This window comes from Manduca sexta, chromosome 11, assembly GCF_014839805.1.
Source record: "Manduca sexta isolate Smith_Timp_Sample1 chromosome 11, JHU_Msex_v1.0, whole genome shotgun sequence".
NCBI classification, from domain to species: domain Eukaryota; kingdom Metazoa; phylum Arthropoda; class Insecta; order Lepidoptera; family Sphingidae; genus Manduca; species Manduca sexta.
This window is the reverse complement of record NC_051125.1, coordinates 7,236,481-7,254,771: the sequence shown is the minus strand read 5'-3', so window position 1 is coordinate 7,254,771 and position 18,291 is coordinate 7,236,481. Positions and strand designations below refer to the sequence as shown.

The 18,291-nt window shown below is 36.5% G+C and overlaps 1 protein-coding gene across 1 annotated transcript in view; it reads right to left on the bottom strand.

The window, feature by feature from the left end:
• LOC115443548 (semaphorin-2A) overlaps window positions 1–18,291 on the bottom strand; it is a 123,510-nt gene that overhangs the window by 10,952 nt on the left and 94,267 nt on the right. The window contains exons 7-10 of the mRNA XM_030169000.2: window positions 14,381–14,651; window positions 11,302–11,532; window positions 9,559–9,817; window positions 7,663–7,817 (exon numbers count right to left, since the gene is read on the bottom strand). Of these exons, the coding sequence (XP_030024860.2) occupies window positions 7,663–7,817; window positions 9,559–9,817; window positions 11,302–11,532; window positions 14,381–14,651 (916 nt within the window). The remainder of the gene's footprint in view (window positions 1–7,662; window positions 7,818–9,558; window positions 9,818–11,301; window positions 11,533–14,380; window positions 14,652–18,291) is intronic.

Sequence of the window (18,291 nt, the reverse complement as noted above, 5' to 3'; positions counted from 1 at the left end):
TTCGAATCTTTTATAATTTCCTATCTTTTGTTCTCGTCTGCGCTTGCGTGAATTTTACTGGAATAAAAGTCGCATAGAGACCGTGTTTTTCGGGATAAAAATAGCCTGCGTCTCTCTACGGCCCATAAAATATGTTTATGCACAAATGATTTCGATGCGCTGCTGCGTGAAAAAATAAACCAATAAACAAACTTCTGCGTTTACAAATTAAACAGTTAATATTTTTTATTGAAGAAGATATGATATTTATATCGCGGGCATGTAAAGACTCGCACGTCCTTTGACTAAAATCTAATTATATCCAATCCCATCTAGTCAGATCGTTTCAATCAATTAGTCTCTTTACCTATTCCTATATAAAGTTTCGCTAAAATTAACTGTCAGTTTGGACTGATCTTTAACTTGGCAATTAGAGCGTGTGCGATTTGTACCTTGCACACACGAAAGATTCGAGTATGACGTCGAACGTAAACGAATTTGTTATGTAAAGTACGTATGACTGATGGGTGATTAAATATGTATGCTAAATCCTTATAACATGTCTTATATTAGGATGGAGGGATCGGAATAATTTATTTATGAAACTCCCGAAGTCAATTAGGGCGTTTAGTTTTCGCTTGTGTTTACTTGAGGAAACGAAACATATAGGCATATTTTAAAATCAATCGCGTAGGTTATTTTAGGATCTATACAGTGGATATACCAGATACAAAAATCATTCAAAAATTGATATTATGACGTTGAGTTAAATTTTATTATGTGTATAAGTAAATATAATTTATTTATAAGTATATCAGCCTACAGTAGAGTACAATAAGAAAAAGACACCTAATCAACAGATTACTAAAATCCACATTTACTCAACAAAGAACAACTAACATCGCCCTTAACACGAACAGACACGCGATGTTCAAGTGTCTTGATACTGAAGGTACACGAGAAAGCATTCAACAAACTTGTGTACAAATGCGGGGAGGCGGGCCCTACTCAAATCTGTTTACCAGAGCCCTGTTACATGTTTTAAGCTTTAAGTCGTGACACATCGTAATGTGCCAAAGGACTGATATTAAGTGTTTCGAGTGCTTCAAGTTACGTACCCTGAAAGGAGCGCCGCGTTAGACACTTTTAAGACACTTCCAATAAAACTTGTTAATCAATGTTTTAGGTAAACACTGCTTCACATCGTTATATTATTAGATTCAAAAAAGTATTTACTAGTAAAGGACTAGTCCCTTATTCCAGAAATTAAACAGTATGCCGTCTCAGTGACGAATGGCACAACTCATTTGAAGCAAGCTCATTTATAGCATTCAGTTTGACGTTTATCTGTCACCTGTCAGATAAACGTCAAACAATTTCAAATTTCAAATATTTATTATCGCCTCGATTAAATCAATCCATACGGCGGTATTATTAAGTCGTTAAATATATTTATATAATGGTATTAATGTCATAAAAATAAGGTAGGCTTACACTAGTTAGGTTAATAAAGTACTTTAAGTAATTTTGAATTGTAATAGAGAAATTCTATGACAATTATTTTATAGGAGACGAACATTTCGATTTCAAATCAATCTCTTCACAGTTAGTTTGTTTTATTTGACGTATGTAACGTATATTGACGTATCTCTCGAACCGGCAGCCGGTGTGGTTTATAAATAAATTTACTTCTAGTGATTAATTCCGATCACGGCTCGCCCGAGCAAAATAATTAAACAATCCCATATTGGACGGGAACAGACGGGTCGCTCCCCGAGGATCCACCGCCTAAACAATAACGAATTTCACAAGGCAATACTTAGAGAAAATGCCACGAAATCTTTCATAAACTATCTGTCAAAGAAATCTATCAGTGTAATTACAGTTGTGCCGCAGGCTGGCATTATACAAATTGATTCTGTTTTGTATGACAAAGGTTCGTTTCGAGAAAAAAATACCGTCAAAAATATTCAAATTCAATAGTAAGTTAACAGTGACGTCGACTGTAATTATCTTTCCATATTACTCTTCCCTTCGAGCCAATGTCATCTGAAAATTTCAAAAGGAATAATACCACAATCCAATAAAGATTTCGCTTCGACAGGCCTAAGTGAAAACTTTTTTGCGATCCCCGAACAATATAAGTTTTATTCCTCCAAGTGGTATAAATTCCAAACACAAAGTAGCTCTAACATCTTTATTGCTTTTCATAAAAAAACCTCCGTTTAACGTATCGGTACCGGTTAGATTTAGACGAGCCCTCCATGACCATATTTTTGCGGGACATTCAATTGTGGCTTCTAATGTCAAGATTATTAAATCGTACTTCTCTCGATCCAATGATTTGGAAATATTTATCTGCTCATATCAATAAATCTCATATTTGAATTTGCTTTTGGGTATACTGAAGGCGCAAATTTCATGACGGAGTTTTATAGCGTACCGATGTTCTGATAACGATTTGTTTACAGGTGTGGAATTTAGTAGTTCCTTAATTTACCAATAGATATTAGCTGTGATTTTTTAGTAGTTTAATGTAGAATTTGAGTTCTACAAATAATTATTTGAATATCAAATATATTTACCAGTCATAATTTATTCTCTTTGAAAAATAAATAAGTTTTTGAACCAACACTTTAAACAATAAAAAAAAGTAACATTATACATTTATATCTTGTTTATCAGCTACAATTTTTCATTAGTTATGCATTTCATAAATGATTTAAAAAATTGGTAATGTCAAAAAAATGATAGTCAAAAACGAAACCACTACCAAACTACATCAAATCTTATATAAATTCCACAGCATCAATGTAACACATGAAGTTTGATGTATTGAGCGATCTCCAGTACCGATTCCGTGAGAACTTTTATCACGAATCGCAATATGTATTTTATAGGAGTCGTAAATCGGATGACTTGGGTTTTTAACGTGCCTTCGAGCGTTGGGCTGACTTTTACGAGATTCCACGTCCGAATTTTATGTCAGTATCAGTATAAGATATTCCTATATGTGCCGTTAGCGTAATTAATGGCAACGTTCATCTTGATCATGATGTCATACATACGAATATGTCAATCGTGGAATATTCGGTATCAACGCTTCATAAATTTGAATGTCTGATGTATGAAATTTGAATGATTCAGCGTATGTACTTTTCGTAGTACATTTTAATATTATTAATAGAATTAGGAAACAGAGTCTCCTTTTCTGTCTGTCGGTATGTTATCGATTTTCTCAAAATCTATTGGACGGAGTTTTTTGAAATTTGGTATGGAGATAGTTTAAGATCCCGGGAAGGTTATAGGCTACTTTCTATACCGAGAAAATATATAACGGTACTTTTATCCCGGATAAACTCTTAACGCGAGCGAGCCCGCGAGCAAAAGCAAGTTGGTTGATAAATAAACTCTATTTAAATTGACATACGGAAACTTTAATATCAATCTCTATAATTACATTTGAATTTAAAATATGAATACCCAGTTTTTTAAATACATAGAAGCAGGAAAAATATTCGTCAGCTGTAGAGAAATTTTAATCCCAGTTATTAACTTAATTAACACCTAACAGCGAGTTGGAAACTTTTCAGAGTGCTATACGGACGACTTTACTAATAATACGTTATAACCACGAGCACACAATGAACGGAAATAAATACCCACAAAAATATTTAATAAAATAGTATTAAATGAGTAAATAACGGAACCACTGGTTAGGCGGCCGATTATTCTCAACACGTCCGAAAGGTGTATTTTTAAGAAAGTTTTCACCCTGGCCAATATTAGGGATGCCACAACCGCGCCGCCCCGCGCCGTCGATAAAACTTTTCCCTTCGCGCACCTTTTGATATTCAATATACTACGGTTCCTAAGCAATCCTTTGATGAGATGTTTTATGCAAAAAACGTTGGGCGACGTTAGCGGGGCGCGAATAACCGTTCAAAAGTGAACACATTAGTATTCCCGATCTCGCCCGGAGCCGCGGCCTCTCCCCCCAGTTTTGGGGGAATAAAAATCAATGTTTATTCCCGATGGACGCGATTCGAATGCTAATTATAGGTATAACTAATTGCTTTGTGTTTGTGTGAAGGTGCAATCGTTTTATAAATGGCTCTCGAGTGCCGCGCGACGAATCCGGATTGAATTTCCCCTGGTCGGGCTATTTCAGTAATGGAATAATTAATGAATTTTTAATTTCAATTGACGCTCGTCCTTTTTATCTGCCCTTAGAGCCGCGTGGCGATCGCATTTAAACACCGTTTAATATATGCTGCGTCTTGCGTTTTTTATTGTTTTGTGTACGTATTTCAGCAGCGTAACACGCGAGTAATATCAAAATGTAGGGTATTGCACTAGCTCAGTACGGAGAAGCGGAAGGCAAGGTGTGCAAACTATAAATTACTTTGGAAATTCCGTTCCGGCATATCGGATCGCAACTCGGCAATAAATATTGTTCATTTTCGTCCTGTGGGCAATGCACGTCGATGAAGCACGGAACTATGTTGTGCTGGGAGCGGCGCGGCGGCGCTGCAACGTGTCGGAGTATATTATAGCTCCGGTCGCGATTGTGGCAACCCGAGCGAGTGGCTCATATAAGCTCCGCATCTACCACACTAATACCCCACCTACACCTTAACATATCATTTTGCATGGACCGCATTTCATGTTTATGGCAAAACTTGGACTTCATGCACTTAGGCAAATGGGTTTCCGATACTTATAACAGCGATATTCACTGCGCCGCGTTTTATATAAGCAATTTTATAAATTATTGGTAACGTTATATTCTGTTGCGGCATAAATAAAGATACTTTGCGTAACTTTACAGGAATGTTCAGCAAGTGGATTATAAATACTTGTGAGTCTCGGGCCATGATTTAAATCCACAATTTCGAATGGCTCCTTTACAGTGGAGGGTATGATTTGTGAGTTATTTTTCCTTCTGAACTGCAATAAACACGCTGCATATGCAAAAGATAGAAATGTCGCAGAATATCGTAGTAATAAATCCCGCAGAGTGCCACGGATCCGTTCGAAACTATATTTCCAAACATCAAAGGACGTTTTGCGACTTTGAGCTTACTTAATTACGTCATCAAATTGCTATGATGTATCCAGCGGCGGCCGGCGGCTAGGCCTTCTGTGAATTTTAAATCGTTTTTAATAGTACGCCGCCGCATATGACGTCAAAGCTGACCCTTAGTCTGCAATTGGATTCCATGTAACGTTTTTCATCGCTATCGCAACAACTTTTCTCCGCGATGGCCACCGTTAGAATTACACACAATTGTGGCAGTACGTTTCTTTTGTGTAATACTCGTTGAACAAACGGCACGTAATTACGTTTGGAGATGATTGTGGAGGCAGCGTGCACCCGTGTGATACGTTTACATTAATATGTTCGTTTGTTTACAAAGGCGCCCTTGATACTAAAGAGTCGCGTCGACGACGTCTAACTCGGTGTATTTAATTAACTTCGTTAACTTCTAAATACTCTTAACGTCTTTGATACCTCGCTCCCTTTCATTGACAAACACGATCTCGGCGCGTGTACACGACAGTCGCTGTCAAACTTTTATCAACCTCCGCGGAGCGTTCAAAAGTTGTGTGGCAACAGTGATTTAGGCATGATAAAACAAATGGAACGGCGCGAGACGAGGGCCCGCATTGCGGGAGCATCATACGCTCATTTCTCATTGTCTGCTAGCACCTCGAGCTACAACTTTCTGCCGGTGTAGTTTAATGCATATTATAACGCGGTAAGCACTCAAAATGGAGCGAGCGGGGGGGCAATATCGCTGCGGTAGACGCCAGCGCACGGTCGCGCTCTTTATTGAAAGAGTAAACTGTCCTTTTTCACGGGACGCCTCGAGCTCTTTGTGACGGAATTTCGTGCAACTTATTTTGCACTCGAGTGTAAATAATAGCGAACTAAGAGCGCTTCGGATTTTCGGACGCTTCCTCTTTTTCCTCTGCGGTTTGAATACACGTTACCATTTATACCCGCTGTCGGCCGTCGGTCGGCGCTCGTCGGCGTCGCGGCCCGACCGTTGCATTAAACACTTTATTGAGTTTCTGTTCTAGTTATGCAATTAAATACGAATGTTGGTTCCTGGCAAAAGTTTCGGTGCGCTCTAAGAACACCGAAACAAAGTTATTGTGTAAATTGAATTCGAGTAATTATTAGGGTTGGTGGATATGGTACTGTATTGCGTGCGTCAAAGGTAACGTTTAAACAATTTAATATTCTACACACAGGCATTTGAAACACCAACTCAAACGGGACTTCTCCTTTCGTAAAAGTTGTTCCGTAAACGAACCCCCCTTCGTTAGATATCTACGTGAGTTTAATTCGCTCAGCGGGCGGTTCGGTCGGGAACGATTTTCGAGCGAAATTGTTCAAAATTGCAACAACATAGGCGAAAATTACCATTTGGAGGCGTTGTTTAGAGAGGCGGCAGCGGTGGACCGAATTTATGCGCCGCTGGGAATGTGACGTGGAGACTCTGCGGCGTGCGGCGCGTGTCGTGTACGAGTGCTGTATGAAGCGAGCGCGGCGCACCTCTCGCGAATCGCACGTCTACTACGCCCAAATGCCGACATAAAAGCCTTAATAAATTTTCATGAATCCGTTATATTACGTACCGTGTTTATTGTTATAAAAGAGATGCACCCGCCGGAGTGTCTCGGCATTAAACCACGAGGCATATTAGGCGCCAAGTATTGAAATAAATGTTTATTCGTCGCGCAATTTTTATTCAAACGTTTGAAATAAAAACATTTGACAGCCTGAGGTGGCTATCGATACAACGGCGGTCGATTTGACGCACAACATTTCAATCAGCCCTCTACACAACAAACATTTTGATTGCAGTGCACGGATTTATAAGCTTAACGCAAGCTTTTTAAGAGTCAATAAAATTGAGGGCGAACAAAAACGTTTAAAACTATAGCCTGTTCGCACGCCATTCAACTAAAAACAATAAAAGTATAATAGATTTTTCATGTTTTGTACTTAATCCATTTTGGTAGGCGCATAATCTGCGGCGTGTGCGGGGAGGGGGGGCTGAGGGGTTGGACGAGGGCGCGATGGCATCCAGACGGGAATCCGAACGTCCAGCCGTCACGGACGAGACGAATTATGGCCTTTGTGCCACTTTCACTCGGCCGCCACTTTTTAATTTCCCAGTGGGAAGGCATTTTTTAATTCGTGAGCTTTTATGAAATTTTATGTCCTCTCGTGTCCGTACGCTGATTTTTTCGAGTGTTACTCTCCGTTTTGGAATTCGGTGATTGTTTCAAACGTGAATTTTTCGTCTACAGTGTGCGTTGGTTTATTTTTATATCGTCATTGCTCGTTTGTATTTATTAAAATATCGGACGTGGACGGGCGTGCAAAAACTGTAACTGACATTTAATTATCGTTTTGTTTTTATTAAGTACTCACGTGATATTTGTGTGTATAACTTTATATGATATTACTATGTGCATTATTTGATGTTATGCTTCGTTTATTACATTTTTACAAAATGGTAAAATAATATTATGATAAAACTTTTTGGAGCTGTTTTGTTCAGAACATTTATCTGTGTCAGAAAACAGGTAGTACTAATCCCTTATAGTGTTACACTCTTCAAACCTATCACGACAATTTGCTATTAGTTACACTTGTCCACTTACTTGTGCCAGCATAGTAGACGGTGTAGTCGAGTTGGTGTCCTAACATGTCGACCTTCACCCTATCCACGACTAGGCGAGTGAAGAATAAATCCCTCTTGTAATAGATAGGCTTCTCGTTCTCGTGTGATACTGCGCTATCCATTAAGGGATGAGACCTGCAAAAAATGATAAATTTTAATCCTAAGTAGGGCCTATTTTTATAAAGATTAGTTCTTGAAATGTCTACCTTTTGCAAAATAATACGGTTTTTTGTAAAAATAAATCATCTAAAGTAATACAAATATAAGTTATAGTTTAAAAAATGAATGTTATCAATTCGTATGCAGTCGACGCAGACAAATGGCAGATATTCAAATTTACGTCTCATTTTTCGGAATGATTCGAATATGTTTGTTTAAGCAATGAATCCCTTTGAAGCAAGGCCATGAGTTGTCTTTTAGAACAGCTAGTGCTGGGGTTTCTACTGATCCATATAATTTGTATTAATAGACGCGTTATTATTTAATCTAGGAAAAAACAATCTAATAAGTTTAAAGTTAAAAATAAAATATTTCTTATAAGTCACTTTGAGAAGTTTAAAATTAATAATGTTTGCGACTTGCTAGTCAGCGTTCATACATCAAAGTGTTCTATATAATACGATGATGTAAGGGTTTTCTAATAAAGGAAAAGTCGCGGAAGCACCGGAGCGGATACATTAACAGCATGTAACAATGGCGTCGGGCGCAGACACCGACACGCGTCCAACAATCGCGCCACCGCGATAATGTCGCGCAACACAAACGTCACAACAATAAGAGCCTTTACTTATACGCCAACAACAAAATACTTCATTCATTTAATTAAAATCTCCTCTCTCGTTATGAATAAAAAATATAACTATTTTCAGCAGACTGGTTCAGGTGAAGTGTTAAAATCTCAACGTTTCCACATGAGGATCATGGAAAAGCGGGGAAAAAAAAAATAATTGAACGCTCTCGGGGTGAGAGCGTCGGATAATTAACAGGACGTGTCGCCAGATAAAAGTGCCTGTGGATTTCAATGAGCATGGAATTCTGGAATCGCTGGAGACCTCGTCAGCTACAGGATCGTGTTTAACGTTTTTAAGTGACGATTTTCTACTTTGTTTACGTCCGGCGCGCTTGTTACAATAACGACAGTCTCGCTGCTTTGTTCTTTTTGCCTATTCGAGCCCTCGAGAGTTTTTGAAAACAAATTAATTCGGTGTTGCCGTCCGCGTTTTTATTTGTTTTAATGAGATCGTAACGCGAGGTGCAAATACAAATTGTAACAAAGGCCAGGTGAAGAATGGCTATTCGGGGTCATAATATGCAATTGTTTTTCGGTAGTCCGTAGTAAAACTCAAAAACAGAACACTAATGGAATAATCTCGATGGCTGTCTGTCATTACAAATGTTTATAGCAGAAAATCTTTTACCCAGGACCTTCACGATTGCACATTTAGCATCTTTAGAATAATATATGACCGAAACATTGATATTAACTTCTTCATTCTTTTTGTAAAATTTTAAACTTGGAAACCCACACTACAAACTTTTTTGCTGTATAATTATGGTGGATTTGAATAAAAAGAAATAAGCTGCTTACAAAGAAAACTGTTTTAAAATTTAATACATTACAATGATTTAAATTTTAAAACAGTTTTTAGTTTTTAAGACTATTTAAGATACGTACTTCAAAAAAAAAATATTCAATGCAGAATAGTGATAGATATTTATATATTTTTATATTTGTTATCAGCAATTATATAACTACAACTTACATTGCGTTTAAAATTCTCAAGAAAAACATAATGCATGATCCAAATAATAGATTAAATGAATGAGAATAAATTATTTAATTTAAATAAAGATAAAACTTTTTCAAATATCTTACCTTATAAAATTCAATACGGTATCGGGCAAAGACGCAGTATCGTTGACACAAGTTCCTGGCCGTGGTTCGGGCACTTTACTGCTTATAACTGGCAGCCAAGCAGAACTGGACGAGGCCTGCTCTTTAAATTTCCCTTCAAAGGCCTTCTGAATGTCGCCAATGGTAAAAGTGCAAATTGCGGAACCCATAAGACCCGTGGATGCGGTGGTAAAAACACCATAAAATCTGCTGTCGTCTCCAGGGACTTTGTAGATGCTCTCTGTAAGAAAAGGGATTCATTCAGTGTTGATGTTGATATAGAATATTTAAATATATTTAATGAGGTCCGATTAAATCGATACAAATATTTTAAGCCTAGATCATTTAATATATCATAAAAACAAACAAACGTTAGGAACGTCACTTTAAATATAGAATATTCGAAATTATGAAAGTATGCTTTTTAAAATCGTCCAATTAAATAAGTACTTAGCACCAGATGCCCCATCTCTTAATCGGTAAACCATAAAATTCATACCGTGAGCGTCCTATCAGGTAAAAAGCTTCCGTATTGTCAGCATTTGTGAGCTAACTAAAGATGCTTTTCTAATAGCACCTAAACGCTAAGTGAACAGAGCTGGATTCCGTATACACCCGTTTAAGTAATTGCGGGAATGCTGCGAAATGTAGGAGATGCTAGCATTGCGATTGCAACTAATGAGAACATTTTCACTTCTATGGATCTTATAGTTTTGAAACCATAATTAAAGCTAGATAAAGACATTTGTGCTATAACACATAAAATCGGGATAAGGCGATCCCTAGTCACGTCAAATGATAACAACTAAAATATAAACCTAAGCAATCATTTTAAAATAACTGCCAACCCTAGCTGATAACGCCCGATTAACTCCCAATAGCAGTTCACGCAAACCTAATGGCTCTTCAACGGACATGTAAATAACACACCTATAGCAAATACTGAACACTTGAGTACCTATTACAATCTCATGAGTTATGCAGTGCAAGTAGTGGGGCCGCGTGAAAAACCGTGGCAGAGTCGAACGCCCGCCTTTAATATTAGATGAACTCAGTCTGGGAGGACCGGCCTTCGGCGCAAAGCGGAATCGGCTAGACTCTGTCGCTTAAATCGTACTATGCACTTTTGAATTTGGAAGTTGAAAATGTTTGCTTTAGACTGACAGTCAATATTTGTATGTTTGAGGATAAGGTAAGAAAAGGTGACGCTGATTTTCAAAGGAAGGAACGACTACGAGTTGTAAATGCGCGATGCGTCAGAGCAAGAATGTTTATTTTATTTCAGATTTGACATTTGTTGTGCCATTATGACGTGTGCTTGCTAACGATTTGTCTCAGCAATTTGCTCAGAACAGTGACAAGGCAATTTGTAATTGCATAGACATTCTAGGAAATAAACAATCAAAAGGAGACAATATTATGTACAGCCTCATATGTAACCAAAGCTATTGTGTTGCATTTTTCATAATAATTGTCTATTTAAATTTAAAAAATGTAGGTAGAAATACACAAATAATGATATTTAAATTTGGAAAATCCCTAGTTTATTCCAAGGCTCGCCCCCTATCACATCCTGGGACGGAATACAATCGGCGAAAAGTGGGTGCCCTGGTTGCACCTCTGCATATCCCTTCGGGGATAAATGCGTGATGGTGTGTGTATTCCGAATGATCAGTGGTCAAGGATAAATAGTTTTGCGATAGGACATTCTCACAAGCTACTTACGTATTTCGTTGAAGTAGAAAGGGAACTCCCCAGGAATGCTGCAATTCAACCTCGCTTTTAAATACGTGGCCCAGTTCTGGCTAAGGATGTTCTTGCCTCCAGTATCCCGCTTGCAAACTCTGGCAACTCTTGAATACACTGCTTTACCGCAATTGATATATTCGACGGCTGTCTCTCGAAAGAAGAATAAAACGTATTCTCCAACGTCGAATGATCCCACGAAGTTCGGTTCTAAAAGAAGAATAATGTAATTTAATTTTACCTCTTTAGCATAATATTGAAAAAGGCGACCGCGTTGCGATATGCATTTTAAATTTAGAAGAGTTGGAAGATGGACTGCTGATCTTACTAATGCTCAGAAGCTGCGTCGATAGTAATCGCAAATCATACTGGCTATCGACCGGCTACCCGGCCCAAGTAATCCCTAGGAGAGTTGTGGAACAGGCGGCTGGTCGTAAAACTCATAAACTAAAACTTCGTACAAAATATGTTGCCATTCCGGTTTAAACCAATATGAATCGTCTTACAAACTGAAATACACATTATATCACTCTTGAACATTTAAATTATAGTTTTTAATGTATCACATAACGTCTTTCCCCTATAATTATACCAAGTACGGGACTAAAAGGCGTGAGACGTTGAATATTTTAACCGTTTATTTAATAATACCGCGTGAAATGATATCACAACGGCAAACTCCTTTGACATAATACTTAATTATGCACATTAGGTACAGGTTCAAATAGTTGCGAGCGTGCGTTCCCACAATGAACGTTAATATCATGGCATCAAATTGCTGTTATTCCGTATGATGTGCAATAAATAGTAGATGAAGCCGGTGTCAGTTGTACTCTACTTAATTCATAGCTAGTATTAATATGAGCTCATTTTTTGGGTCCAGTAATGAAATGGCCACGTGGCAGGGATTATAGGCACATGTCGTGATGTCTTTATACTTCCCTGCACATTCAGAACAAAAATGAAGAATTATATTAAATTTAAATAAGGTATTGGACATTTTGAAATTATTACCGTCATAAATTTGGCTTCAGCGTAATTAATAGTGCCGATAAACCGGTCTTACTATTGATGAATATGTTGAACGTGGCATTATTTAACTTATTACGAGGATTTATTCATTTTTGAAAGGACTTTATGGTTGTATTATGCTATTGCAAGTATTATTATGTGTCATAATGTCGTTGATGATGCGATGTTTTCTTGTGTATTCCATTTATTATCCGAATTAAATACAATGAGCAAATAGTAAAGACAACTTGAAGAAAACTATGTTTTGTTTTAATTAAGTTTAATATTTTCTGTTGAAAATTGGTTTATGTTAAATACTACGAGGTTTGGGTAAAAGTAATAATTAAAGGCAACAACATTCACTGTCAGCTTATTATTATAAGTATGATTTGTGTGACGTTCGAAGCATTATTTGAATAATAGCATAATATTTTATTTTAGAATCCATTGTAAACGTAATAAATATAATTTCGTTTATATTCAGAATAATTTTATATTACAAAGTAGACTACATTTCATAAGTTATATTAAGTCCAGGAAATAAACTTCATTATTTTTGAATTTGTTTTAGCCATTTATAGTTTTAGCGCTGAGTTATTTGTGAAATGAAAGCCCGCGGATTCAATCTTCGAAGCGAGACATAATATGTGTTTGGTTATGGCTTTACTTTCAAGTCTGGATATTTCTTGGTACCGAAAATCTCTAGGATCTCTATTATTACTACTACTATTACTATTCTATATTATCTAGTACACGACGTTTTAATTTAAAGCGAAACTAGGACTGTCTAACTCGGAATCCAATTTGAATTAATTGGTATATTTGTTTTATTAATATTCGCAACGACATGTATCAAAACATTTCGTTTTCAACACAGTTTTAAACACCGCAATATTTAAGGTGAACCGTATGGGTATGGTTAATTAAGATGCTATAGTAGATACAAATAAAGGGCTTGGCTTAATGAAAATTAAATGAAAATAAATTAACTGTTAGTGGCATTTGAAACGTAAGCAATAAAGGACCGAGTGTAATGAACAAAACAATATTAGAGGATATTAGGCAAATTTGTACGGGTGTAATTTCTATTTCGCTGTAATTGTGGCGCAGTCACAAATTAACGACCAAAAGGGTTATTCCCGTTTGCGCGAAATCTAATTTCCTCTGAAAAATCAAATCAATTTACGATGTTTGCGCCAAATACAGGATCCGTAATTTCCATTCTATTTGGTTTGTTATCTAATTAGCGCGCCTAATCAGTGTATTTCAAATTTTCAATAACGATTCGAACGGTATCAGTTGCTGCATTGAATAAACGAGCAATTTGGCGAATCTAGATATTGCGTCATTGTTTTGTGTCAATGAGTTTGACACTGTGATTTATTATCTTTAGAATTATTATTGTAACAGATATAGATAATAAATTCATTACAATATTAAATGTTTCGTACCTAACATTTATCTTTACAAAAAAAATAGCAATGTCTTTTTGTACCAAAGAATCGTAGACACTCATCCAAATAAATACGTTACAGTGTGTAAATAATTGGATAAAAAGCGAACGCAAACGCAAACCTGAAGACCTTGCTAGGTATTATAGCTCGTTAGACGGCAAACAGTTCAGTTTCGATTGTTTTAGCCCAAACAGACTAATTCTCGTAAATCGGATAAATGCCTGTAATTGGCCAAATGTTAATTCGTCCTAATGATAAACGGCATATGAGCTGCCCGAACTTTGTTCAAGCTATATTGTACCTTATGATGATTTCATTTAGGATCACTTGTATCAACAGATTAAGTCAAGTTAGAAATAATTTGACACTTATGCTTACTCACAGTAAAATATAAGCCATCCTTGATATTGTTCAAGCAAAAACACTTTTTAAAGAAAATATGTTAAAAAAATCAACAAAACAAAAGCTACTTTGATTTGGACATTAAAGGTAGAATCTAATAAAAAAAAAACCAACAAAGAATTATACGTATAAATAACTATAATTCATAACCAATATAATTCATTTAAATAGAAACAAACATTCAAACTTACTGTCAAGCCACTTGGAATCGTACTTCAACGTTCTCTTAAAAGAAAACTCCCGGCGTCCCGTCGTCAAGTTATGCAAATCTGTTCTGAAGATCACTGTATCGGCTTTGGTGAATTCCGCATTAGTGCCGGAGTAGAGAGCGGGAAGGCTGCCCGGGTTTCCTTTTTCCACCCACAGAGCTGTTGAATTGTCCGCCGGGTCGTATGGACATTTGGCGACTCCCATGCCGATGCCTGGCACGTACTCGTGGCGCGCCAGGTGCGTTAAGTTCGACTGCAACAAAGAACCGTGTTTGTTTATTGTTTGAAATACATTTTTATTTTCTTTTTGTTAAAAGTATAAAATAAATAAATTTCTTGTTTTGTACTTTTGGATATGTGACGAATTACACGTAAGAGGTCACTATATGAAAAGATGGCTTATCATACAAACATGATTGTATTTATGTATTCCAATGTCAAAATTGAAGGAGATATAATTACATTTATAAATGCGGATACCACGCGTGATAAAATTGCGAGGAAAAAATTAATTACAGGTAGAAGTTAATACGTTAATTATAACTTTTACGCACCCCTAATTTCACAAACAACACAACAAAAGTTTCAATGGGGTGCATAAATTTTTCCTAATACAAAAATTTTTACGCGAGCAAATACTTCGATTTTATGCGCCATTAATCAAAAAATATTTCTAAAAAAAATAAAACGTAACGAGTGAATTTATGCGTTTCAAAGTCAGTAACAGCGCACTGCCCACCCCACTCTCCCCAGTGCGACTCAACAACACATCTGCTATTAATTTTTCCAAAAATTTATGTTCTTTCCACGTTGGACACGATTTATTAACCGAAACTTATTATTTTGACGGCTGTTTGAAATTTTTTCGACATCGCCCGGAGTATTCCTCTATTAGTATAATGCGATGGGTGGCGGTACGGTTTTCGAAATTATCATAAAATTACTAAATGTAGCATAAACGTGGGGTGGGCAGCGTGGCTCCTCGTCGTGGATTGAGACTTTATGTAAATTTTAACGACGCTGCGACCATCGGGGCCACCTGTGCCCGTCTCCCCTCGAATCTCGAGCCCGCGGCACCTGTCGAAAACCTATGTCGTTTTTATTTCAATAAGCTAAGAATTAAATTAGGCATGCGAAGTCGTGCCCGCGATGTGCGCTCCGATGGAGAGATTTCTTTATTCTTACGTGTGCCAACTTGTAATTTTTGTTCAGAAAATTATTTCCATCTTCCAACATTAATATTTCTGACATGTTCGAGTTATTGGAAATAAAAATCTTGTGTTACAGCCAAAATTTATTGAAGAAAGATACAATAAATCTTTTGGGGTATGTCCAGAATAATTTTTGATTACGAATAAAAATAAGGTTATTGTATAAGTATGTAATAATTTATTATTATTCAACATTTGTTAAATAAAATAAATTAGGCAACGTTTCCAATATTAGTAACCCCTATACCTATTACAATGTTAATTGTTTTGCACGTAGTGGTTTTTATGGCGTTTATTTATTATTTAAAAGCTTTTGCGTTTTAATTTTAAAAACATAATAATATTTAAGTAAACAAAGCAAATGTTCAATGAATTACGAATTCTAAAATTACCTTTAAAGTAAAGGGTTACGATGGCCCCCAAACTTTACAATACCAAAAAGCCCATTAAAAAAATTAATTAATCCAAATTGTTTTAGAACACGTTCCCTATTTAGATTTAATCTCATTAAGCTGAACACACCACAGCCGTAAACAATTGTTTGATTTTCTCACCGAGAGAACGATTTTCTTTGTCTGCCAATACATTATTTTCCTACCGACGCACTGATCCTAAGTCCAGAATAAACAAGTAAATGGACTGAACGGAACAGCTCCCGGCCTTCTCCCTTCGTATAAGAAAGTTTGTCTTCAGGCCCGCAAGCGTCCCTCATTAGGCCTCCGGTTTTGTTTGTTCGCCAAATTAGCATCTAGAAAGCTTTTCATTGACAAAATAAACGTCCGTTGACGGCCTAATGACGTGAACGAATGAAGTTTAAACGAAGCTCTGATTTTATCTCTTTGTTTGGTATTGTCATCGTTTTGTACAGAAGGGTGTTTTGTGTAGCTTTTGATATTGGAAGGGATATAAGGAGTGAACGAAATGTTTTCTTATTTAACTTACAGAATTGGGTTTAATAAGTAACATAATTTCTTTTCGAAAACTTTTCTAAAATTATGTGTATTCTTTGTGAATTATCGCTTGCCTTAATGGCGAAGGTAAAATCGTGAGGAAACCTGCATACCTGAGAAGCTCTCAGTAGGAATGTCGAGGGTGTGTGAAATCTACCAATCCGCATTAGGCCAGCGTGGACTAAGGCCTAATCCCTCTCAGTAGTAAAGGAGGCTTGTGCCCAGCAGTGGAAGAGTATATAATACAGGGCTCATATTATAATTTAAAAGTAACGTAATTATGTCATAGTAAACATACTACTTCTGAATTCTTAAAAATACCAAACAGCAAAGTACTATTCTCATTCAGAATTTCGATAGGACGTTAAGAAAGTTTATGTCTGCTACAATGTAAAACGCGGCGTCTCGACAAGCCCTTGGCACCTGCAGTATCGGCGGTCGGGTAATATACAACGACTTTCCCGATACATGCGAATACTTTACGTAATATCTGAAAGCAAAGTTTGACACACGTTAGTTGCTTCCCCGTATGCATATTTGATAAGGAATTGTAACGTATACTGGCTCCAATGTTTGTACAATGCTTGTATATTTTGTAACATTTTTTTTATTTTAGTCTCCTTTGTCCCCTACAAGCTGAACTTAGTTGTTTTTAAACTAACAAAGGAAAGTTTTGTAGGTTCGTGAAGTTTTGTTTGCGACTTTGTGACAGTTCTTTTAACTTTTAGACGTGGGATGGTGTAGTTTTATGGTTGGTCGACGTGATGATTGATTTTATATCGACAATAATTGTTTCATGTATTTAGGAAACAAATAGTACAGAAAATAGTTACGGTGAAGTTATAACCAATTTTATTAGCAGTAGAGTTTTTTCAAATTATTCACAACATTAACGTGTATTTTAAGACAACTATAATAATAGTAATATCATTAGTGTCTAACAAATAGAGTAATGGGGGCGGGGGGGGGGGGTCCTTTCCAATATTTTTTACGTAGCACACCCCCTCAGAGTAGGTTTAGGTTGGTTGAAATATGTTACAGTAAGTGTTAAACAAGTGAATACGTTGAACGTTACTTCCTCTGCAGATCAAGGGTCGTAGACAAAAGCCTTTTTAGAATCGTTAACGCTAACATTATGTATGGGAACGACGTATCCTAGCGATACACGTATCGATAGGTCATTTCCATATTTTTTTTTCTATTTTCTATTAGCGTTAACTTTTGTGAACTGGCATCTCGGCTAAGGCGCAGACGTACCAACGCGGAATGAATGTTTCACAGAACACAGTCATCCTCTTTTCCCTTGTCAATACTTTCAGTAAGATCAATGACCGAAAATGCTCTAAATTTATCCTTGTCCCTTTCCCTAAATAATTCCCTAAATATCATATATCATTACTTATCTACCAACACTGCATAAGGCGTTTTTGAGGTCGATTATAAGTTTTGATTCACGCGGTTTTGTTTAATAAACAACGCTATGGGAAATAATTCCATATTTCACGTTTTCAATATTCATAGTCGTTTATTAATACTAAAAAGATATTTCAATATAAAGTATAATAAGAAAGCATTAAAATTTACATAAATCTTTAAACTTAATAATCATTTAGTACTGAAGATATTCTTTATAATAGCCAGAATAGATCCAAACATGATAAAATGCTTAATATATTTCAGCGCTATGATAGATCGAGGTCTGCCTCTAATATTAATTAGAAACCGAGTCTCT